At 32.4% G+C, this 26,128-nt stretch overlaps 4 protein-coding genes across 5 annotated transcripts; all 4 read right to left on the bottom strand.

Moving 5' to 3' along the window:
• Positions 1-2,541: 2,541 nt before the first annotated feature.
• LOC108322057 (protein DETOXIFICATION 14) lies at positions 2,542-5,142 on the bottom strand. Its single transcript, XM_017554012.2, has 7 exons — positions 4,791-5,142; positions 4,036-4,580; positions 3,848-3,934; positions 3,638-3,694; positions 3,272-3,510; positions 2,963-3,168; positions 2,542-2,727 (listed from the first exon to the last, which is right to left on the bottom strand). The coding sequence occupies exons 1-7, from the start codon at positions 5,103-5,105 to the stop codon at positions 2,665-2,667; spliced, it is 1,512 nt and encodes a 503-aa protein (XP_017409501.1). The 5' UTR covers positions 5,106-5,142; the 3' UTR covers positions 2,542-2,664.
• A 2,077-nt stretch (positions 5,143-7,219) lies between these two features.
• LOC108322065 (pentatricopeptide repeat-containing protein At3g53700, chloroplastic) lies at positions 7,220-9,949 on the bottom strand. The gene has a single exon (XM_017554020.2). It carries the CDS (start codon positions 9,762-9,764, stop codon positions 7,503-7,505), a length of 2,262 nt encoding a protein of 753 aa, XP_017409509.2. The 5' UTR covers positions 9,765-9,949; the 3' UTR covers positions 7,220-7,502.
• A 2,769-nt stretch (positions 9,950-12,718) lies between these two features.
• Positions 12,719-17,558, bottom strand: LOC108322067 (protein DETOXIFICATION 12). Its single transcript, XM_017554023.2, has 7 exons — positions 17,312-17,558; positions 14,661-15,205; positions 14,433-14,519; positions 14,255-14,311; positions 13,922-14,160; positions 13,495-13,700; positions 12,719-13,026 (listed from the first exon to the last, which is right to left on the bottom strand). Exons 1-7 carry the CDS (start codon positions 17,552-17,554, stop codon positions 12,964-12,966), a joined length of 1,440 nt encoding a protein of 479 aa, XP_017409512.2. The 5' UTR covers positions 17,555-17,558; the 3' UTR covers positions 12,719-12,963.
• A 3,076-nt stretch (positions 17,559-20,634) lies between these two features.
• LOC108322066 (protein DETOXIFICATION 12) lies at positions 20,635-25,269 on the bottom strand. Of its 2 annotated transcripts, XM_052874834.1 has the most exons (8): positions 24,913-25,046; positions 23,295-23,767; positions 22,254-22,798; positions 22,030-22,116; positions 21,850-21,906; positions 21,512-21,750; positions 21,178-21,383; positions 20,635-20,993 (listed from the first exon to the last, which is right to left on the bottom strand). In XM_052874834.1, exons 2-8 carry the CDS (start codon positions 23,412-23,414, stop codon positions 20,931-20,933), a joined length of 1,317 nt encoding a protein of 438 aa, XP_052730794.1. In that variant the 5' UTR covers positions 23,415-23,767; positions 24,913-25,046; the 3' UTR covers positions 20,635-20,930. The 2 variants fall into 2 exon arrangements, with proteins under 2 accessions (XP_052730794.1, XP_017409510.1); XM_017554021.2 differs by lacking the exon at positions 23,295-23,767 and having other exon boundaries at positions 24,913-25,269.
• Between the last annotated feature and the right edge of the window lie 859 nt (positions 25,270-26,128).

Here is a 26,128-nt window from a genome sequence, read left to right on the forward strand (position 1 = left end):
GGTTTCTTACTCTACTAATGACCCAAGATTCACATTTTCCTTTAATTTTTCAGGGTCTTACACTTAACACCGTCCAATTTTAAGGACTATTACTCAGAGTTTCAAAACAATAAGGACTAAAAACCATCAAAGTTCTGAGTAGGGACTAAAACCAAAATCGCTTAATAGTTCAGGGACTAAAAACATATTTAACCCAAAAAAATAAATACATGACAGTAAAATATTGCCACTTATATTATTATCTATGAATAAAAAACTAAATTAGTTAACTCATGGCTATAGTTATATCTTTCACGCAAAATATAAAAACTTTAAATTGTACATATTTACAAAAACATAGGTATTGATATCATCTTTCTCATTTATGAAAAAATCACACAGCATACAAAAATAATAATTACTCTCCAACCAAAACATTTAAAAACTCTAAAACTAAACATACTCTAATGCATATATGATTTAATAAATTTAACATAATTAGAAGTTTGTATTTTAAAAAACTAAAAAACTATCCATATAATTCATCTTAACTTCCTCTAATCATACAATCACGTGAATAAAATCATTATACTTTTCCTATTTTGAATATTAAAAAACTATTCATATACTTATTAAATTTATTTCAATTAATATAAAGTTATTCACTTTAATAATTTTATATGTAATCATGTGTTTAAATAGTAAATAAAATATTTTTAATTAAATGCATTTTTTCAAATATCGTTAAAATTAATTTATACACTTAATAATTTTACTTATATATCTTTATTCAAACAGTATAAAATATTACTTTCAATCACACATATTTTCTATAGATAAGATAATTTTAGAAATGTATAACAAATAAAAACTTAAATATGAATGTGTCATGGACGTGAATTTCTCTTTTATAAAAATTATTCATATTTGTTTAGTTATGGCCATGATCTACATGTTTCATTTTATACTAATTTGAATTCATAAAAAATAAAAAAGATATACACAGTTACAATTGTATTTATTTAGTACAGTGTGTATTTTTTTTTATCGGATGACCGCAATTGTTACGTTAAATAGTTTGTTTAGTGTAATTACGTGGGTTTCGCAATGCATGTTTACTTAAAATAAATAATTTTCAAAATTATATATTTTTTAAATATATATATATATATATATATATATATATATATATATATATATATATATATATATATATATATATATGGGTTTGTTAACGCGCATACGCCTGTTTTTCAGTTGGTACATTTTAGCAATGTCTACCGGGTTTTAGTAGACAAAAATATCTTTATATCATGATTCTAAGTTATAAGGTTAATGGTATTTTAATAATTTTTATTCTCAAAACTAAAAAGAAAAACCCTTGTTCACCTCCATCATCCTATGGTAGTTCCAATTGAAAAAAATCAGTAAAGTTAAACAATCTTACAAAAAATGATTTTATAATAAGTTTTCATTTTATAATTTTTGTCATAAAGGAATTGGTAATTGATTTGGAAAAAATCAGAAAGACTTGCGGTTAAATAATTTCTTACAAAAAAAATGATTTTATAATGAGTTTTCATTTTACAATTTGTCTTGTCTAATTTTGTCTAATTTTCACCAGCATAATGAGATTGGAAAGAATTGATAATTGGCCTAGAGGGTTTTTTTAGAGATGATGATTCAACATGTGCAGATGATGAAATTAAAAAGGTTAGTGAAGATGATGAAATTGATCTTGAATGAACCTTTGCCTGAAAGTGAATACGTCAATGATTCAACTCTTTACAAAGACAAATTATTTAACGAGTGTTTCTGAATTTTTCAATTGGAGCTACACCAGGAATGACAGAAAAAATGTTGGAGTGAGAGAGGAAAAAGAAAGAGTTAAGAGGAATGAAAGATGTGAACAAGGGTTCAAGCGGTTTCTTTTTTAATTTTGAGAATGAAAATTATTAAAATACCTTTAACCTTAAAACTTAAAATCCATTATATGTAAGGATATTTTTGTCTACTAAAACTCGGTACACATTGTTAAAACGTACCAAATGAAAAACAGACGTATACGCGTTAGCAAACCCATATATATATATATATATATATATATATATATATATATATATATATATATATATATATATATGTTTAAAGGTAAATTTAAGGTAAAACTAATTATATCTATCTTTTACAAGTATTGTATCATTCGTGCTGGCAACATTGTTTACAAAAGTAAAATTAATCCCCATGGAAACAGGTCAAACTTTAATGGACTAGCTTCTGTGATTATTACTAAATAGATTTTTGCAAAAGTAACTTTTTTTTATCTATTAAATAGATTTTTTTTTTAACTTTTAACGGGACTTGTTTAAAAATTTAACTTTCCTTAAAAGCTGTTTCGTGTAACTTGTTTTACAAAAATAATCAATAAGTTGTTGATCATATAATTTCAAATTAGCTATAAATGTTATCATCTCTAAAAAATAGATAATTCAAAATTCACTAGTTTTTAAGAGGCAAATAATACAAATTTCAGCAAACAAATAATAACATGTTGGTGTGAAATATAAATAAAGAAATGTAAAAAAAAAATGTTAATAAATTTTTTCTTCCCTCCAATTCGAAAGTCACAAATTTGAATTTTCTACTATCAAAATTATATATACACTTAGGAGTCTTCTCGCTTGCTTAAGCTAATCCATCTTCTACAGAGAAACTTCTCTGAAAAATGTTTTCCCTTGCTTCAATTGCCTGTAATCATACACATTCTAGAAATGAGTACAACCGAATTATTACATGGTAGCAGTAAATGTTAAAAACTGATAAGATTTCACGAGTAAGATTCTTTGACCATTAAGAGATAATTTCTCCGATTTAAACATTTTCAAAATGTTTAATTTGATATGTGTGAAGATATTACATGGTGAATGTGATGTTTTGGATTATGTCAATTGCAGAGCCACAAGCTTTGGAATTAAAAGCAAACCTGTTTTTTCCAGTTTGTACACATTGTTATGAGAAGTAGCATAGCTGTTTGACAAAAGGCACCAATCAGTATTCCAATCCACAGCCCTTTTCCTCTAAATTGGACCCAGAAACCCAATATAGCAGCAATTGGAATTCCAAAAACATAGTAGGCTCCAAGGTTTACGTATGCTCCTAAGTGCTGCCACCCACATCCTCTCGCAATACCTGTAATGCAAAAAGGGTTACACTGTTATATTTTTTATGGTAACTCAGATTCCACTGTATAAGAACATTGACGTGCATTGAAAAGTAATTTAAAGAAACAAACCTGAAAGGGTACCGTGCAAGCAGTCCAGCATAACAGAGAGACTTAAGAGAGGAGCCAATTCTGAGACATAATCCACCACGTCCTGCTCATTGCTGAATACATAACCCAAAATCTGCCTGCAAGAAAAAATTATCGAGCCCACCACAATGGCCTGGGTAGCTGCCAGTATCATGGAAGCATAAGCAGATACTTTTGCTGATTGTGGACTTGCAGCACCTAATTCATTCGAAACTCTAGCGCTAAATAACAACAAGAAAGAGAAACCAATCAAAAAGACAGAAAAAAAATCCTTACTATACTATCAGTACTGTTCATGAGTGTGAATATGCACAAATTAATGAGGTTAGGATTTATGTGAATCAAAACCTTGCTGCTGCGCCAATTGATTCTGGGATTGTGTAGATTGTTGCGCTGATGTTTAAACTGATCAGAAAAACAGTTAACAATTAAACAACAAATTAGCATCATCATTTGTATAAACGGAAATCTATAGTTGACTAGGAATACAAATTTCAACACAGATTTTAAGACATACAAAGTCATCTTTGTCTGAAGGACTAAGTTGGTTATACATACCATACGGATAAGACTGATGTTTCTAGCTTTGCATTTGGTAGAAGACCAGAAAGCAAAATTAGTATTTCAAGCGACCACCATTCAAGGCTGCAGTGATAAAATATATAAGAAACAAATCATGGTTGAAAACTACAGGGAAATAAAAACACCATATAAAAGATCAAATATTATAAAAGGAAGAAACTCACCAAATCATTCCAGCTGAAGGAATGGCATAGCGAATGAATTCTCCAATCCCATGGAATAATTCCATTGAAATTGGGGCTCGAGTCTTTTCACAATGAGAAGAGAATTTCATATATAATCCAAGTATAGTCACATTCAGCCAATATGAAGTACCAATAGAAAATGCTGCTCCTAAGTTACCAAGTCCCGATTTAAACACCATAAACCAACTGAATGCCACATGGAAGCAAAGAGTAATGAAGGAACTTATGACAAGAGGACTCATCAAACTTTGCATCAAAAAGAATCGAACCACAGACTGAAGTGCTGCATAAGCAAAGAGAGCAGGGATCATGCACAGAGCAAATTTTCCAGCTTCTAGTGAAACCAAACGATCTTGGCCAAGTAAAACGAGGAGGTTTCCCATGTTCATCCACAAGAAAGAAAGAGGAAGACAAACTAAAGCAAGAGAGACAATTGCAGTGTAAATTTGAACACCAAATTTTCTGTATTGCCGTGCTCCATATGCTTGCCCACAACGAGTTTCGAGGGCACACGACATTCCAAACTATTTGATATGCACAAAAGACCAAATGCAATCAATGCTCAAATATTTAAATGTCCCTTATGAGTTGAAATATTAATAGCATAACAACAACATTAAAAACTAGCAGTTTTTTTTTTTCAAATGATTTTCCCTCCTTTGATAAGAAGATGCTGCAATAGAAGGTGGTAAAACTAAAAAACAGTGTGTGTGAGATGAGAAAAGAAAACCTACAATGACACTGAGGCCAGAGACATTACAGAGAGAGATGGCAATGGCTGTGCTGGAGAGAGCAAGCTTACCCAAGCGACCAACCATCATCATTGATATTATTTGTAGAAAATACTGTGACAGAGTTACAGCAACCATAGGACCTGCTAAATAAGCAACCCTTTTAACCTCTTCACCAAACACATTCCATCTTATTACGCCTGAACCACCATCTTCCACCTCTCCCTTCTTCTCCAAGAGACCCTCTTCCATATTCTCTCTAAGGGTCATAGAAAAATTGAGTCTTGTCAAGGCTGATACAAACAGCAGTAGAGTCATGGCTTTTTATACATATTTTACTCCCAGACTGAATACAGCAAATATTTATATATACGGTAACACAGAACCAGATTTTTTGTGCCAAGTAATTGTATTTCAAGGGTTTATAGATGAAAAAAAATATCCTCTATAATAAAAATTAGATGAATTTTTAGTAATTGCTTACCTTTATTAGTTTAATCGATTTAAGTTATAAAGAATTGAAGAAATTTTGTGTTATTTAAGATCTTAATTGGGATCCTTTCTATTTTTTTTAGAGCATAATCATTGTCTTTTTTTATTTTTTATTTTAATAATAATATTGGTAGGAAATATTTATTGAATTTGCTAATTACTAATCTTCATATTACATTAATAATATTATTAGGAAATATTTTAGTTCCCAGCTCAAACAAGAAACCTCCCTCACCCCTCAGATTTGATACATTTTTTATTTAATAGTTTTAACTTTAAAATTTTATCAAATCCAGTTTCAATTTTTGGGTGTGATGCAACATTTGCATCAGTATAACTTTCCATATTTTAAATATTGACTAAATGATAATATGTGTAATAAAAAATATTAGATATATAGTTAGTATAGCGTTTTAACTCTTCAAATGTATATATTAAATTAAATTCAATTTATGCAGCTTAATATTATATGCATTTACCTTTATTTTAAATAGTTACAAACATTATTTCTAATCAAATATATTTTCTATAAATAAGTATATTCGTTATGATCCTTTTAAAAACGTATAGAAAATAAAAGAGGTAAATATTAATTGTATAAACCAGTTATAGATTTACAAATAAAAATATACTTGAGATTTTTTTGTAAATGAATAAAAATATTTCATTCTTTCACAAGTACACAATTTATTTATAAAATATACAGTATGGATTACTCAATTAACGTATTATAAAAAACGATCGGTCAGTCAACTCTCTAGAACTTTTAAAATAATGTAGACCGATCGGTTGTCAACCTGATTGGTGATGAAACGACACACATCATATTATTAAGATACTACAAATCCATTAACAAAATAAAGCATACTTATAAAGCATTGAGTTAGCCCTAACTAAAAGCTCACTCCAAATTCTAAATATAAAATTAAGGTAAGAAGGTAGGTGATTACATTTATTGGACATTTATTGTTTAATTGTGATAACCAATGAGTATAACTAAAACTGACTTGGTGTCTTTGACAAGTACAGACTTGCTCGATTTGGACTTTAAAAAAGAAACAAAAAGCTATTGTAAAAAGAACGATAAAGTGAATGAAGTGAAACGACAAAGTGTGAAAGAGTAGTTATCAATCCTACAATCCAAAACATGAAACAAACTATATTCTTTCAAGAATGGAGTGTTTTTTTATAAAGAAAGTATGCATATTTGTAAAAGGTGTATATAGAATAATGTATTTAATTAAAAAAAGTGTAATCTTTCATCGAATAATGTATTTTTAAAATTAAAAATTGTAAAATATAACTCTACCAATAGTTATAATATTCTTTTAAAATGTTGTAATAGAAATATACATATATTATAATAATTATACTTTTTAAAATATTTAGTTTGAGTCAAATGTGTTTTAGGTTTCATAAATTTTAGGACAATTTGATTTTCAAAATAATAATTATACTTTTTAAAATATAAAAAAACTTATTCTATTATGATATTTATATTATAATTTATATATCAAATAATTATATGAAAAAATTAAAATTAAGTTTTAAAATATATTATACTTTTAATTTTTATTTTTTTTTAAATTAATCTCATCATACCTCGTATTTTTTATACAATTTGTAGTTGTTAGAATCATACTTCCCTGTGCATGAAATATAGGATAGGAACGAAGGTTGTAATTGAATAGCTTATCTCATTTTGGGGAAAGAGCTTCAACGCACGGTAGCTCACTTATGGGATGGCATTTGATGTTTACTTGAATTAGGAAGCATATTCTACTTTGAAATATGAAGTAAAATGCTTGATGTATTTAACCATAATACAAATTTTAGACCGACTATACTCTTAGTAGCATATCTAGTCCAAGTCAAATAAAAGCCTGCAATTCTCATCCTAGAACTAAAATAGTTAAAATTAACAAGTCAGCAAACTCCTTATGCCATAAATCCATTAAGTAATGTTCATATGAATGATAGCTACAAGTTACATGTTCACATTTTCCCCTTGAAACTGGAAACACACAAGACTGGAGAAGTGGTATTATCAATGAGGTTAGACAGATGAAACCAACACCAGTGTTGAAATGTGTGCAATATAGCTCCGAGCCTGGGCTTTGGACACTATCGTATGTTTCAGCACCTTCAAAATAAGGTGATTTCCCTTCCATTACATTCTTTAAAACATCACCCAAGTGCACTTGCAGGAAAGCCTTTCAGTACTCAAAATCTTCTGGGCTTTTTCCTATCCAAAATAGCACCAAGATTGGCTAATGCATCATTAAATTTCTGAATCCTGAGGAGGCCTATGATAATAGATGTTTCGGATTGAGAGAATCTTCCTTTTTCCATCACCATATTGATAAGTCGGACAAGGGTGTCCTCCCTTGATAAAGAGCAAAGACCTTCAGCCAAGAAACCAAATGACTGGAACTCTGGTAATATTCCTTTCTCCAACATTTCAACCGTAAAATCAACAGCCTCTTGTATCGGTCCTCCACCATTACAGAGGCCACGGAAAAGAATCTTGTATGATACGGCATCCGGAGGATCACCTTTTTCCATCATTTCTCTGAAAAGCCTCATGGCTTCGCTTGTTCTTTTCCTTCTGCAGAGTGCTTGAATCACAGGGTTATAAGCATGTGGAGTCAAGACCATACCTTTCATTTGAAGAGATCTAAGGAGCTTAATTGCAATCTCTACTCTCCCCGCCTTACACAGCCCCATAATAAGGGTCCCATAAGTTACAATATCCGGTTCACACCCATTCAAAGTCATATTCTGTACAATATCAGCTGCCTTCTTTATATCCCCCTGTTGGCAGAAATACTTAAGCATTGAAGTATAAGTGAATTTATCCGGCTTTAACCCTTCCATTATCAGCTGATCCATAAGCTGAGCAGCTTCTTCCACTCTCTTGCTCATACAAAGGCCATTAATAAGGGTGTTGTACGTCACAGAACTTCTGGATACACCCAACATCTCCATCTGATCAAAAATATCCTCTGCCTCCTCAATCCTATTGCTCTTGCACAAACCATCAATCAAAGTATTATATACCACCACATTTCTAGCACAACCACTTTTCTCCATCTCTTTCAGCAACTTCAATGCTTCCTTAAGTCTCTTGTCAGAACACAGACTCTCAATCAATATACTATACGTAAACTCATCCGGCTCACACCCTTTCTCCTTCATCTCCCCAAACAACTCCATCGCAATCTCTCGGTTACTCGTCAAACACAAACCCTGTATCAAACTATTGAATGTACAAACATCAGGCAAAAACCCCTTGCCAGTAACAACACGGGCAAGCTCGGTCGCCGCTTCAACATGATTCTCCTTACACAGAGTACTAATCAGTGTGTTAAAAGTCACGGTATTCGGCGAACAATCCCTCGAAATCATATGGTTGAGAATTTCAACAGCCTCATTAATCTCACCCAACTTACACAACCCAGAGATCAAAGAATTATAAGTATAAACATCCAAATCAAACCCTTTCTCAAGCATAAAATCCATCATCTCCAAACCCTGTTTGATATGCCCGGTCCTACACAAACCACTCACCAAAGCATTGAACGTAAACTGGTCAGGGGAAAACCCTTCTTCATCATGAATAAATCTCAAAGCTTCTTCAATTCTACCCTCTCTGCAAAGCCCATTCACCAAAACATTCACGGAAACAGTAGTTAGCGTGCACCCGGACTCCACCATGAGTTCCTTAATCCTCAACGCGCCGTCCACGTCACCCTCTTCGATAAATCCCTGCATTAGCGTGGTGAACGTTTTCTCGTCGGGCCTGAGGCCGTGGTTTGGCATGTCCTCTAGCATGAGAATGGCAGGCCGCAGCTGGTGAGCCTTGCAGAGGGCCCGAATCAAGATGTTGAAGGTAGAAACGTCAGGCGCGACGCCGTCAGCCACCATCTTGGAGTGCAGCGTTTCGACGAGCTTGAGCTTGTTGGCTTTGACGAGGAGGTTGAGGGCGACGTTGTAGAAGCGCGTGCGGGGTTTGAGGGCGAAGTCGCGTTCCATGAGGTGGATGACGGCGTTGATTTCAGCGTGGAGTTCAAAGTTGGCGTAGGTTTCGAGGAAGATGAGGAAGGTGAACTCGTCGACGGGGCAGGCGGAGGAGTGCATCTGGTTGAGAAGAGATAGCATTGAGTCGACGGAGCCGACTCGACCTAGTTGGCCCAGGAGCTCGTGGAAGATTGAAGGGTGGGCCGAGTAATTGGGCTGGGTAGAGGCCCATTGGAAGAGGCGGAGCGCAGAGGACTCGTCGGGCTGGCGGCGGAGGAGGTCGAGGAGTTGGGAGGGGGAGAAGTCGGGGGGGAGAGGGTGGTGAGTGGCGGAAGTGGAAGATGAGAGAGCGGGGGAGAATCTAAAGGTGGAAGAGACAGAGAAAGAGAATGAGAAAGGTGTTGTGTGGCGTTGGGTTATTACAATGTAAGGAAGATGGTGGCAGTGGAGAGAGGATAGTGCCATTGAAACAAATTTACAAACATGTGGCGTGCGCGAAGAATTGGGTGACCGTAGCAGCGATGTAGAGTGTGGATGAATTGGGAAGAGGGTTTGCCACTTGGCGGTGAAGAAGAAACAGTGATCCTGTTGTCGGATGAGGACCCAAAAATCTCTTTTCGGGTATAAAATGTTGTAATAGAAATATACATATATTTACAATATGTTTAAATCTAATTAAATAATATTATTAAATTAAGGTATAAAATTTCACTTCACCTCTCATTTCTTTTGCTTCTCCCATAAATGATTTGGTTAAACGGAGTAGAAAAGATGGAAAGTTAAACGGGGCAGAAGAGATGGAAAGTTAAACGGAGTAGAAGAGATGGAAAGAAGAACAATTTTAAAACTCTGTAAAATAGGTTGGATGTTAAAAAAAATTGATAACCTAGATAAATTGGGATATTTTTTTTTAAGACTGTTTAGTTTGAGTAAAATGTGATTTTGCCTTTATCATTAATAAATTTTGAAAATAATAAGTATACTTTTTAAAACATAAAAAAATATTATTTTATTATGATATTCATATTATAATTTAGGTTTAATAGGTTCGGAGGTCCCTATATTTCCGTGTTCGTTTCAATTGGATCCTCCAATTTTAGAAGTGATAAATTGAATTCCTAATTTGGTCAATTTAATTCAATGATAGCATTTTCGTTAAATGCAGTTAACGACGTTAACTTTTTTAACAGGTGGTAAGCTGAGGCATCCAGGTGGCACCGTGAATGGGTTTTACTTGTTTTCTAGGCATCCAGGAGAACAATTGAGGAGAAATTTCGAATTTGAGGTCATGAATATGTTTTCTATGTGCCTTTTGCTATGGAAATTCACCTCTTTTACTGATGATTAGTTTCTATTTCTTTGTGGCTCGTTATGTAGTACAGGTAGAGGATGAAGGTCCTGGTGTGTCAACGGAGGATGGGAGACAATATTGGAATGGGTTATAGGAATGAACAATTGTGATCTGAGAGTAAAATGTTTCCCCAAGGTTGTGAGTGATGATGGTTTTCCCGCATTACGAATTGCGAAAGGCCTTTGGAGTAGGGGAACATTCCCTTTCTTAAGTGAAGAATCATGAAAAAGCCCCCCTCTGGTTTATTTTTAATCAGATCAGTATTAGGAGAAAGATGATCCTCCTTCCCCTCCCTCCCTCCCTGGTGACTTCTGGAATCTTTGAAGAGAATGGCTCTCGGTGACGATGCACAACACCACTCTTCCTCCATCCTCGATGCGCTTCTCTACAAAGAGCGTGACACCTTCGACGAAGATTTCGATGCGAACGGCGCTGAGTGTGAGATCAACGACGATGACCCATCTAGGAGAAAGTTGCAATCTTTTCCTTTGGCTTTGCTTCAAAATGATCTGTTCTGGGAAGATGAAGAGCTTGTGTCTTTAATCTCGAAAGAGGGAGAGACCCATTCGTGTTCTCTTAGTGCCATTGTCAATTTTAAATTATATTTTCATTTATTAATATATTTAACAATTAAAAGTGTTAAAAATACACGCTCAAACAGTGCCACCTGGATGCCTCAACTTGTCACCTGTTAAAAAAGTTAACGTCGTTAACTGCATTTAACGAAAATGTTATCATTGAATCAAATTGACCAAATTAGGGATTCAATTGATCACTCCCAAAATTGGAGGACCCAATTGAAACGAATCCGCAAATATAGGGACCTCTGAACCTATTAAACCTATAATTTATATATTAAATAATTATATGAAAAAATTAAAATTAATTTTCAAAATATATTATACTTATAACTTTTTAATTTTTTTTAAAAAAATAATCTCTTTCATATGTTGTATATTTTATATAATTTGTAGAATTGATGATGAAAATTGTAAACTTATAAAAATTATAAATAAGGTGAAAAGATAAAATAATAATTCATCATCTTCAATAAATAGTTTAGTGTTGTTAGAATGAATTGACACCCATAAATCAACTCGATCCATCATATATTTGAATTTGGTTGGATTAAAAAAAAAATAAAATTTTAATACATGTTAATTTCGAATCCGATCCACTAAAAACCCAGCTGTTGAACTTATGGTGAGCTGGATTGATTATCGAATCTACATATTTTTTTTGTATTTTTTTATATTATATTTAGAGTTTAAGATAATTTTGGATTTAATATACTTGTTTGTTTTAATTTGTCATTGAAATTAATATCATTTTAAATTGAAATTTATTTAGATTTGAATTAAAAAAAGTTGTTATTTTTGTTAGAATTGGAAAAAAAAAACTTATAAATAAATGAGTTAATCAGTCATCTCATTTAATTCATCAATCCGTGATGAATCAGGACGAGTTTAATTTGTTTTTCGACTCGCTAATAATTAAATTAGATTAGATTAATTCACTAAATGACCAACCTGTGATGGACCAGATCGAGTGATCCATTTTAACAACACTAGTCTCGTCATCAAATTAATAGACAAACAATTCAATTAATAATCATATCAAATTAAAATATAATAATTACAAAATATAATTGTATATGAGTAATCAATTATCATAAAAAATTAATAGAGAATAAATTGAAAAATATTCCAATTTATCATATATTTTTTAAACTTTGTTATGCAAAAACAAAGGAAAGCCAACATCTATCATCTATTTAATTATTTTTTTTTCAAAATATTAATTAATTTAAAATAAAAAACTCACAACAATTAAAATATGATGTTAATATATATATATAATATAATATAAAATATTATAATTATATGAATATCACATATTTGAATATCAAATAAAAATAATGAAATAATTATAAGAAGTGTAAAAATATTAAATATGAGATTCACAATTAGTTTAAAAATTTAAATATAAAAACAATTAATATAATTTTTTTTATATTATGAAAGATGTTTTAGTAATTTCAAATAAAATTGAGTATTAAGAAAGAAAATACCGAAACGGATATATATTTCTTATACTTACGTTTGTATCTCTACTTTCTCAATTGGGGTTCATTTGCCACTTTAAATTTAACATGTCAAACAGTACAGCAAACACTACTCTGGTTAATTCACAAATAAATTGCTGAGTATTCTTAATCAGATGCACAAACTTTCACAAAACCGAGAACTCATTACTCCTAACACATGAGAATGGTCCCCTTTTTTAGGATATTGGCCTTTGATTAAGGGCTTCTCATACCAATACATTTTGTGCTGACGATTCATCATCGAATAACCTCTTTCTTGCCTTGATGGCCTGCATGGTAAAACCAAACTTGAAACGCAGTTTGCAAAAGGAAAACTACCTGGTCAAAGACGTTAAGTTCATCCGAATATATTTGAGGAAAAATAATTGAATGGATTTGAGAGGATTTGAAAATAATTTTTTTGTTTTTTATTTGAGTAGATTTGAAAATAGGTGAGAGTGAATTTAGAAGTAATTTTTTTTAATCGGTCACATCAATCAAATCCTACACTAATTCTAACAAATGTTGTTTCTAAATTTATTCACACTAACACCTAAATTCACTCAAATAAACAACAAAAAATTTATCTTCAAATCTTCTTAATCACTCTTCCCAAATTCATTCAAGTGATCAAAGGATAAATTTTATCAAGCAAATTGAAGCTGCTCCCAAAAGCGTTAGGAGTCATTTCATTGAACTAAAATTTTGTTTTAGCATATTTGTTTTAACTTATCAGAGAAAGGTTAGAACTTTTATACCTGCTTTTCCCAATTTATGTTACTGGTTATGACAGAAAGTAGAGTAGTTTGAACAAGAGCACCACATTGTATACCAATCCAAAGTCCTTTTGCACCCACTCGCACCACAAATGCCAATATGACAGCCACTGGAATCCCACAAAGGTAGAAAGCCCCAAGATTTACAAAAACTCCTAAACGCTGCCATCCACAACCTCTTGCAATTCCTGAACCAAAGCATTATTAAATACATTGACAAAAACTTTTTCTTCCATGTAAATTTATGATTAAATGTTGTTGAAATTCGATAATTCATCCATACTAAAATTGATTTCTCAAAAAAGAAAGTTCGATATTTTCAATATCTAATTTTATACAAGAATCATATTAAAATATTTATTAAATGTTAAAGATACCAGAAACTTATTAATCTATGATATAAGGTTACCTGTTTGAACACCTTGTAAGCTGTCCAGTATAACAGATATACATAAGAGAGGGGCCATGACAGTGACATAATCAATAACTTCCTTCTCATTACTGAAGACATAACCAAAAAAATGGCGGCAGGCAAAAAGTGTTGCGCTTACTACACTTGTCTCAATGACTGCAAGAGACATTGCAGCTAACACAGCAACACGGGCAGCATGTGGTTTCCCAGCTCCTAATTCATTTGCAACCCTTGTGCTATAATCATCGAGGGGACGGGATCGTTAGCTTAGATATATATACTCAAGGTACTGTAACATGTAAGCTATGTAGAATGAATGTTATGTATTACCTTGCTGCAGCACCAATTCCAAAGGGTATTGTAAAAAGAGTTTGAATAGTGTTTAGACTGTAGAAAAATGACAAAATCAGTTCAATCACTTTAACTTATAAAATCTCATAAAGAGAAAATTGGGAGCAGAATAGATCATGAGTTGCAGTTTAATTAAAAGGGAGTGTAACATACTTACCAAACTGATAGAACTGAAGTTTCAAGTGCTGGATTTGGTAACAGCCCTGACAGCAATATAAGCAGCTCATACGACCACCATTCAAGGCTGCCATCATCAGCATGAGTGCAAAAAAATGCATGTTAAATACTAATTTTGGAAAAACAGCACAATATATTACAGGTGGAAACTTTGTTTAATTTGATAAAATGAATAGGTAAATATTAACTGAACAGGAAGATTAATCACCAAACCATTACTGCCGAAGGGATGGCAAACCGAAAGAACTCCCACGTTCCTTTAAACAGATCCAAAGAAATGGGAGCACGGGTTTTTGCACAAGCAGAGGAGTATCTCATGTATAATCCAAGCACAATCACATTTAACCACATTGAAATGCTAACTGCCAATGCTCCACCAACATTATTCAGCCTTGTTTTGAACACCAGGGCCCAACAAAGAGGTATATGAATAGTGAATGTGACAAAAGAAGTTGCAAGCATGGGAAGAATCATACTTTGGATTTGGTAATATCGAACTAATGGCTGTAGAATTGCATATGCAAAAAGTGCTGGTAGAAGCCAAAGTATGAACTTCCCTGATTCATGTGAAATTAGAGGGTCCTGGCCCATGAAAAGTAGTATGTTTTCCATGTTGAGCCAAAGGACAGACAGGGGAATACAAACCAATATGAGAGAGAAAATGGCAGTGTATGTTTGCAGTCCAATTTTTTGATATTGCTGAGCTCCATAAGCCTGTCCGCAAATTGTCTCTAGTCCACTAGCCATTCCCATCTGTTAGCATACGAAGATTTTCAAATAGTAACAGGGGAAGAAAATAATGATAGTTTTGAGCGGGATAACTTTCTTGAAATAGTTGATGCAGAAGATAACTAATTACAAAACACAAACATCAACATCGGTGTTACTGTCAAAATATTAAGAGAAACAGTTCGTATCTTATGAATCAGTTTTATAATATTGAATTAGTTTCAAACAATTATCATGCATTTTTCTATAACTACACTTTCAATTACATCAAACTATTTTGTTACAAGTTACAAGATGTTTTCATAAACTATTCTTTTAAAAGCTGAGAAACATACCCTTAGTCATTTTAGTAACATCTCCTAAAGTTTGCGCAATATTGTCAAAATGCATACATGTATTGATAAGTCTGACAACTTTTACACATGCAACAGAATAGTCTATCACCTCAGTATGAAATAATACTCATCATATAAATGAGATAACAATGCAATGGAAAACTAGAGAAAACCACATTTTCCTCTGATGGTACAGTCTCAAATGTGGCGGCACTTCTGGTGGCGTAGTGCAATAACAACTTTAGGGACAATCTGGTATGACATGTGTGTGTGAGAGAGAATTTTTTTTTTTAATTATTGAAAATAATGAGAATACAAGGTTTTACATTTCATTCAACAGTTATGAATATATTAAAAAACCAAGTATATTAATTTAGCTTTTAATAATAAAGCAACGGATATGACATGACAAGATAAAATCATAAAAATACAAAAGAAATAAATGGTATCTTTCTGCAGCAAAATCATATGTCTTTCGCAGTGCACGTTCTGAAATGTAAAACTCGAGTGTCCCGTTGAATAATCAAAAATACTGGTACGAGTCTTAATATTCACAGAATCAAAATCAAACAACGTGGCAACGACCGTGTTTTTGTTCATAAGAATTTATTAGTTGGGTCCTGTACAATCAATAATGTTTATGGAGGTTAGGAGTGGGCCAATGAACTGTTTAGATTAAACATTAAACACTATCATTTTATGGTATAGTTTTAAAAGATTCAACCCTCTAAAATTATAATTTATTTACCTACTCATTAATTTAAAAACGGTTTTGTTTTCTATTTTTTATTAATTTAAAAGATTTTGACTACTTTACAAACTTTAGTCGGGATTAACCTCATAGAGTTAGAATGATTTTCAGTTGGAGTTAACTTTGTGAAATTTAATTGATTTTTAGTCTAAATTAACTGGATTGAATTTGATCCATTTTTAATCAGAGTTAACTCGATCAGAGTTGACTCGATCAAATTGGAACAAATTTTAGTCGAAATCAACTTGGACCGAATTTTAACTATCATCATCCTTTTCCAATTTGATTGAGTTTTGATTAGGATTGACTTGTCAAAATTGACTAAACTGAATTTTAATCAAAATCAATTAGACGAAATTTCAACAATAGTCTTCTCAATTGATTTTCAGTTAGATCGACTCAATTGAACTCAGTCAAATTTCAATCAAATTTCAATCAAAATCGACTTTAGTATATTTCAGTCGTGAACATATTCATCTGATTTTTTGTAAAGATCAACTTAGTCGAAATTAAGATCAGACAACTCACTTAGTTTTGATCATGGCAATCTCAATTAATTTTCGATGGTGGTCGTTATGGTCGGATTTGACCAAATTTTGATCAAGACATAATCATTTGATGTTAAATTTCAGGGGATGGATGCTAAATTTCATCATGGACCCATCTCAACTTATAGTCCAATTCCCTTTGACTCACATCGGGTTGTTCCAACCTTTGGTCTGACTTATTTAACATTTTACTCTGACTCATCTGAAATTTGAATCAGATTGCCTTATCTCAACCGACTCTACTCATCTTAATATTTGACCTACTATGAAGTTTGTGTTTATTAAAATAGAAAACAAATTTTTGTATAGTTTAATACAAAACTGGTAAAAAAAGAAAGAAACTATTTTTTTAGTTTAGTGTAGTGTAAGTTATTTTGGGCACCACAAATATGGCACAAAGTAAATTAAATGATACGTAGACCTGATAATGATACGAGGAAGTTTAGATGAAACGAATAAAGAATGAAAAAGGAAGAAAGTGATAGTAGGAACTTACAAGAAAACTGAAACCAGAGACCGCTGCTAAGGAACTGGCTAAGGCGGCGCTAGAGAGATAGAGTTCACCCAAGTGACCAACTATCATGGTTGCCACAATTTGCAGCAAATATTGAGAAGAAACCACAGCCACCATAGGCCCTGCTATAACACTTATCCTTCTCATTTCTTCACTGAAACCACTCCATGTCACTCCTTTTTCTTCTCTTTCTTCTTCCTGCTTCTGTATCAGACTTTCCTCCATGCTTTTCAATCCTCAAAAGGGTTGGAGAGAGCCAGAGAGACGTGGGACGAAAAGAAACCAGAGTTTTCCTTTGTTTTCTTTACCTCATTTCAATTTTATAAAAAATAAAGTCTTTGCTTTCAGTCTCAAATCAGTTTCTACTTTTATAAATTAAATTATCTTTCAATACAACTTTCTTCTTGTCGTATTTATTTGTTTTACTTTAAGATTTTCTCAAATTTTGTTTACATTTCTTTTTCTCTTTCATTCTTTTCTCTCATCTCTCACTATCGCTTACAATTCTTTTAAAAATAAAATGTTTTCTCTCAGCATTTGGTACCAGCATCAGTTAAACTGTTGTATATAATTAAATTCAAATAATCAAAGAGTTATAAGTATAAACATCCAAATCAAACCCTTTCTCAAGCATAAAATCCATCATCTTCAAACCCTGTTTGATATGCCCGGTCCTACACAAACCACTCACCAAAGCATTGAACGTAAACTGGTCAGGGGAAAACCCTTCTTCATCATGAATAAATCTCAAAGCTTCTTCAATTTTACCCTCTCTGCAAAGCCCATTCACCAAAACATTCACAGAAACAGTAGTTAGCGTGCACCCGGACTCCACCATGAGTTCCTTAATCCTCAACGCGCCGTCCACGTCACCCTCTTCGATAAATCCCTGCATGAGCGTGGTGAACGTTTTCTCGTCGGGCCTGAGGCCGTGGTTTGGCATGTCCTCCAGCATGAGAAAAGCAGGCCGCAGCTGGTGAGCCTTGCAGAGGGCCCGAATCAAGATGTTGAAGGTAGAAACGTCAGGCGCGACGCCGTCAGCCACCATCTTGGAGTGCAGCATTTCGACGAGCTTGAGCTTGTTGGCTTTGACAAGGAGGTTGAGAGCGACGTTGTAGAAGCGCGTGCGGAAATCAGTGAGGACTTGGCCAAAAACGCACAATATTTTATTTTATTACTGTGGGATCTATGTGTATGTGTATATGTGTGTCGAAGGGATAGCATTGAGTAGACGGAGCCGACTCGGCCTAGTTGGCCCAGGAGCTCGTGGAAGATTGAGGGGTGGGCCGAGTAATTGGGCTGGGTAGAGGCCCATTGGAAGAGGCGGAACGCAGAGGACTCGTCGGGCTGGCGGCGGAGGAGGTCGAGGAGTTGGGAGGGGGAGAAGTCGGGGGGGGAGAGGGTGGTGAGTGGCGGAAGTGGAAAATGAGAGAGCGGAGGAGAATCTGAAGGTGGAAGAGACAGAGAAAGAGAATGAGAAAGGTGTTGTGTGGCGTTGGGTTATTACAGTGTAAGGAAGATGGTGGCAGTGGAGAGAGGATAGTGCCATTGAAACAAATTTACAAACATGTGACGTGCGTGAAGAATTGAGTGCCGTAGCAGCGATGTAGAGTGTGGATGAATTGGGAAGAGGATTTGCCACTTGGCAGTGAAGAAGAAACAGTGATCCTTTTGTCGGATGAGGACCCAAAAATCTCTTTTCGGATATAAAGTGTTGTAATAGAAATATACATATATTTACAATATGTTTAAATCTAATTAAATATTATTAGTTAAGGTATAAAATTTCATTTCATCTATCGTTTCTTTTGCTTCTCCCATAGATTATTTGGTTAAATGGAGTAGAAGAGATGGAAAGAAGAACAATTTTAAAACACTGTAAAATAGGTTGGATGTAAAAAAAAAAATTGATAACCTAAATAAATTAAGATATTTTTTTTATGACGGTTTAGTTTGAGTGAAATGTGTCTTTGGGGCTATCATTAATAAATTTTAAGTCAATTTGATGTTGAAAATAATAGTTATACTTTTTTAAATATAAAAATGTTATTTTATTATGATATTTTTATCGTAACTTATATATTAAATAATTAAATGAAAAAATTAAAATTAATTTTCAAAATATATTATACTTTTAACTTTTTTATTTTTTTAAAAATTAATCTCATCATACCTAATTTTAATGCAATTTGTAGTTGTTAATTGGTGATGAGAATGGTAAACTTATAAAAGTTATAAATAAGGTGAGAAGATAAAATAATAATCATATTGTGCATCATCTCTAATAAATAGTTTAATGTTGTTAAAATGGATTAGCACCCGTTGGTTCACCACAAATTTGGATTGGATTGAATTGAAAAAAAAATAAAATTTTGATAAATATTAATTTTAAACCCGACTCACTAAAAACTCATTTTCACCTCGTTAAATCCACAGTGAGCCGGATTACTTCACCAAACTACATATTTTATTTTTTATGTCTTTTTTTTTTATTACATTTAGACTTTAAGATAATTTTAGATTATATTATATTTGTTTGTTTTAAATTGTCATTGAAATTTAATATCATTTTAAATTAAAATTTATTTAGATTTGAATTAAAAAAAACTATTATTTTTGTTAGAGTTGAAAGATAAACTTGTAAATAAGTGAGTTAGTCAGCTAATACATTTAACCCACCAACCTGTGATGAGTTAGACCGAATTTGAATTTTTTTTTAGTAACTAATAAGTAAACCGAATTAAATTGACTCAATAAATAACCAATCCATGATGAACAATCATCATTTTTAACAACACTAGTTTCATCATCAAATTAATAAATTCAATTAATAATCATATCATCAAATTTTAAAAAGAAATTACAAAATATAATTGTATTTGAGTAATCAATTATCATAAAAAATTAATAGAGAATAAATTGAAAAATATTCCAATCTACCATATATTTTTTAAACTTTGTTATGCTACAAACAAATGAAAGCCAAGATCTATCACATATTTAATTTTTTTTCAAAACATTAATTAATTTAAAAAAACTCACAACAATTAAAATATGATGTTAAAAGATATATATATATATATATATATATATATATATATATATATTTATCTAATATCAAATATTATAATTATATGAATATAACATATTTGAATATCAAGTAACAATAATGAAATAATTATAGAGAAGTGTAAAAATATTAAATATGTGATTTAGAATTAGATTAAAAAGTTAAAAATAAAAAAATTAATAAATTTTTTTTATATTATGAAAGATGTTTTAGTAATTTCAAATAAAAATGAGTATTAAGAAAGAAAATACTGAAACAGATATATATTTCTTATACTTATGTTTGTATCCCTACTTTCTCAATTGGAGTTCATTTGCCACCTTAAATTTAACATGTCAAACGGTACAGCAGACACTACTCTGGAATTTCAAATAAATTGGTAATAGTGATCTTTGTCCTGTTAATTCACAAAAATTGCTCTGAGTATTCTTTATCAGATGCACGAAGGTTTCACAAAGCCAAGAATTCATTAATCCTAACACACGAGAATGGTCCCCATTTTTAGAAAATTGGCCTTTGATTAAGGGCTTCTCATACCAATACATTTTCTGCTGACAATTCATCATCGAATAACCTCTTTCTTGCCTTGATGGCCTGCATGGTAAAACCAAACAATTGAAACACAATGTGCAAAAAGATACTACCTTTGGAAAGACATTAAGTTTTATCAAGCAAATTAAAGTTGCTCCCAAAAGTGTTAGGAATCATTTCATTGAACTAAACTTTTGTTTTAGCATATTTGTTTTAACTTGTTAGAGAAAGGTTAGAGCTTTTATACCTGCTTTTCCCAATTTATGTTACTGGTTATGACAGAAAGTAGAATAGTTTGAACAAGAGCACCACATTGTATACCAATCCAGAGTCCTTTTCCTCCCACTCGCACCACAAATGCCAATATTACAGCCACTGGAATCCCACAAAGGTAGAAAGCCCCAAGATTTACATAAACTCCTAAATGTTGCCATCCACAACCTCTTGCAATTCCTGAACCAAAGCATTATTAAATACATTGACAAAAACTTTTTCAATATCTAATGTTTATATAAGAATCAAATTAAAATATTTATTAAATGTTAATACCAGAAACTTATTAATCTATGATATAAGGTTACCTGTTTGAACACCTTGTAAGCTGTCCAGTATAACCGATATACATACGAGAGGGGCCATGACAGTGACATAATCAATAACTTCCTTCTCATTACTGAAGACATAACCAAAAACATGGCGGCAGGCAAAGAGTGTTGCGCTTACTACACTTGTCTCAATGACTGCAAGAGACATTGCAGCTAACACAGCAACACGGGCAGCATGTGGTTTCCCAGCTCCTAATTCATTTGCAACCCTTGTGCTATAATCATAGAGGGGACGGGATAGTTAATTTAGATATATACTCAAGGTACTGTAACATGTAAGCTGTGTAGAATGAATGTTATGTATCCGGTGTTACCTTGCTGCAGCACCAATTCCAAAGGGTATTGTATAAAGAGTTGAAATAGTGTTTAGACTGTAGAAAAGAGACAAAAAATCAGTTCAGTCACTTTAACTTATAAAATTTCATAAAGAGAAAATTGGGAGCAGAATAGATCATGAGTTGCAGTTTAATTAAAAGGGAGTGTAACATACTTACCAAACTGATAGGACTGAAGTTTCAAGCGCTGGATTTGGTAACAGCCCTGACAGCAATATAAGCAGCTCATACGACCACCATTCAAGGCTGCCATCATCAGGATGAATGCAAAAAAATGCATGTTAAATACTAATTTTGGAAAAACAGCACAATTACAGGTGGAAACTTTGTATAATTTGATAAAGTGAATAGGTAAATATTAACTGAACAGGAAGATTAATCACCAAACCATTACTGCTGAAGGGATGGCAAACCGAAAGAATTCCCACATTCCTTTAAACAGATCCAAAGAAATGGGAGCACGGGTTTTTGCACAAGCAGAGGAGTATCTCATGTATAATCCAAGCACAATCACATTTAACCACATTGAAATGCTAACTGCCAATGCTCCACCAACATTATTCAGCCTTGTTTTGAACACCAGGGCCCAACAAAGAGGTATATGAATAATGAGTGTGACAAAAGAAGTTGCAAGCATGGGAAGAATCATACTTTGGATTTGGTAATATCGAACTAATGGCTGTAGAATTGCAAATGCAAAAAGTGCTGGTAGAAGCCAAAGGGTGAACTTCCCTGATTCATGTGAAATCAGAGGGTCCTGGCCCATGAAAACTAGTATGTTTTCCATGTTGAGCCAAAGGACAGACAGGGGAATACAAACCAATATGAGAGAGAAAATGGCAGTGTATGTTTGCAGTCCAATTTTTTGATATTGCTGAGCTCCATAAGCCTGTCCACAAATTGTCTCTAGTCCACTAGCCATTCCCATCTGTTAGCATACGAATATTTTCAAACAGTTACTGGGCAAGAAAATAATGATAATTTTGAGCGGGATAACTTTCTTGAAATAGTTGATGCAGAAGATAACTAATTACTAAACACAAACATCAACATCAGTGTTACTGTCAAAATATTAAGAGGAACGAACAGTTCTTATCTTATGAATCAGTTTTATAATATTGAATTAGTTTCAGACAATTATGATGCAATCTTCTATAACTACACTTTCAATTACATAAAACTATTTTGTTACAAGTTACAAGGTGTTTTCATAAACTATTCTTTTAAAAGCTGAGAAACATATCCTTATTCATTTCAGTAACATCTCCTAAAGTTTGCGCAATATTGTCAAATGCATACATGTATTGATAATAAGTCTGACAACTTCTACATATGCAACAGAATAGTCTATCACCTCCTTAATATGAAATAATACTCATCATATAAATGAGATAACAATGCAATGGAAAACTAGAGAAAACCACATTTTCCTCTGATGCTACAGGCTCAAATGTGGCGGCACTTCTGGTCGCGTAGTGCAACAACGGACACTCTAGTATGGCATGTGTGTGTGAGAGAGACAGAAAACCGTGATAAAAGAACATGAGAATTTTTTATTATTGAAAATAATGAGAATGCGAGGTTTTACATTTCATTCAACAGTCATGAATATATTAAAAAACCAAGTATATTAATTTATTTTTTAATAATAAAGCAATGGATATGACATGACAAGAAAAAATCATAAAAATACAAAAGAAATAAATGGTATCTTTCTGCAGCCCAATCATGTCTTTCGCAGTGGACGTTCTGAAAGCTAAAACTCGAGTGTCCCGTTGAATAATTAAAAATACTGGTACGAGTCTTAATTACTCATATCGTGTTACTTTCACAGAATCAAAATCAAACAACGTGGCAACGACCGTGTTTTTGTTCATAAGAATTTATTAGCTGGGTCCTGTACAATCAATAATGTTTATGGAGGTTAGGAGTGGGCCAATCAACTGTTTAGATTAAACATTAAACACTATCATTTTATGGTGTAGTTTTAAAAATTTCAACCCTCTAAAATTATAATTTATTTAAATACTCATTAACTTAAAAACGGTTTTGTTTTCTATTTTTTATTTATTTAAAAGATTTTGACTTCTTGACAAACTTTAGTCGAGATTATTAATTTTCATTTGGAGTCAACTTTCTTAAATTTAACCGATTTTCAGTTAAAATTGATTGGATTGAATTTAATTAACTTTTAGTCAAAATTCACTTGATCAAATTTTGATTGAGACTAACTTGATTGAATTTTAATCATAATCATCTCAATTTGACTAAATTTTAATTCGGATTGACTCGTCAAGACTCACTCAACTCAATTTTAATCAAAACCAAAACGAAATTTTAACTGTGATCATTCCAACTGATTTTCAGTTAGAATAAACTAGATTGATTTTCAGTTTGATCAACTCAGCCAAATTTCGATATTTTGATCATGGCGATCTCAGCTAATTTTCAATGGTAGTCGTTATGGTCGGATTTAACCGATTTTTGACCGAGACATAATCAGTTATCAGGTTGAACGTTAAATTTCAGTATGGACCCATCTCAACTTTTGGTCCAATTTCCTTTTACCCACCTCGGTTGTTCCAACCTTTTGGTATGACTTCTCTAACATTTTCTCAATGGTTAAACTCATCTCAACTTTTATCTTAATCTAATTCATTTCAAACTGTGACTCAATCTCTCTCTATCTTCAATCTACTCGACCTAGGTCCGGTCTGACTTATTTAACATTTTACTCTGACTCATCTCAAAATTTGGATCAGATTGCCTTGTCTCAACCGACTCTACTCATCTCAATATTTGACCTACTATGAAGTTTGTGTTTATCAAAATAGAAAACAAATTTTTGTATAGTTTAATACAAAACTGGTAAAAAAAGAAACAAACTATTTTTTTTAGTTTAGCGTAGTGTACAGTTATTTTGGGCACCACAAATATGGCACAAAGTAAATTAAATGATACGTAGACCTAATAATGATACGAGGAAGTTCAGATGAAACGAATAATGAATGAAAAAGGAAGAAAGTGATAGTAGGAACTTACAAGAAGACTGAAACCAGAGACCCCTGCTAAGGAAATGGCTAAGGCGGCGCTAGAGAGATAGAGTTCACCCAAGTGACCAACTATCATGGTTGCCACAATTTGCAGCAAATATTGGGATGAAACCACAGCCACCATAGGCCCTGCTATAACACTTATCCTTCTCATTTCTTCACTGAAACCACTCCATGTCACTCTTTTTTCTTCTCTTTCTTCTTCCTGCTTCTGTATCAGACTTTCCTCCATGCTTTTCAATCCTCAAAAGGGTTGGAGAGAGCGAGAGAGACGTGGGACGAAAAGAAACCAGAATTTTCCTTTGTTTTCTTTACCTCATTTCAATTTTATAAAACACCAGTCTTTGCTTTCAGTCTCAAATCAGTTTCTCCTTTTATAAACTAAATTATCTTCCAATATAATTTTCTTCTTGTCGTGTTTATTTGTTTTACTTAAGATTTTCTCAAATTTTGTTTACATTTCCTTTTCTCTTTCATTCTTTTCTCTCACTATCACTTACAATTCTTTTAAAAATAAAATGTTTTCTCTCAGCATTTTGTACCAGCGTCAGTTAACTGTTGTATACAATTAAATTCAAATATGAGACATAGATTTACTTAAAATAAAAATGAATATAAAAGAATAAAATTATTTAAAGATTTGTTAATTTATCAAAATTCTTAAAGTAATTTGATTTTTTTTTTAAATTTGAAAATAAATTGACCTTTTATTCTATTTTCCTACTATCATATTTTTTACTTTTTTATTTAGTAAGTGATTTTCGTGACAGTAGAGATGGTTGAAAGTCTGAGTGCACATGTGCTGACTCTTCCAAACCAGGGCTAAAACAACCCATTTGTTAATATTATCTTGTCGTTTTGGTAATCAATACTTTTTATTCTTATTAACCTAATTTAGAAAACTAATTATAAAAAGTTGCCTTTTTCCTCTTTTCATGGCTCCACCGCAGCTTTAAAATGGTAGAAAACCCGTAGAACTTGTATTAAGTTCTGGCTTTCATTTCATTTGATTTTCAACGAAATATATATATATATATATTAAATGTTTTACTTTGTAGTTGATTTTACAAAGACTTTGTTATAGAATGAATCTAACATCAAGAAAATGTATTATTGGAACAAAGACAATTACGTCTCTAATTAGTGTATATAAAAGGTGTATGTGTTGGATTTTGCTTCTTCCATGAGAAGTGAGAAGGAGGATG

The sequence above is a fragment of the Vigna angularis genome, chromosome 3 (assembly GCF_016808095.1).
Source record: "Vigna angularis cultivar LongXiaoDou No.4 chromosome 3, ASM1680809v1, whole genome shotgun sequence".
Lineage (NCBI taxonomy): Eukaryota > Viridiplantae > Streptophyta > Magnoliopsida > Fabales > Fabaceae > Vigna > Vigna angularis.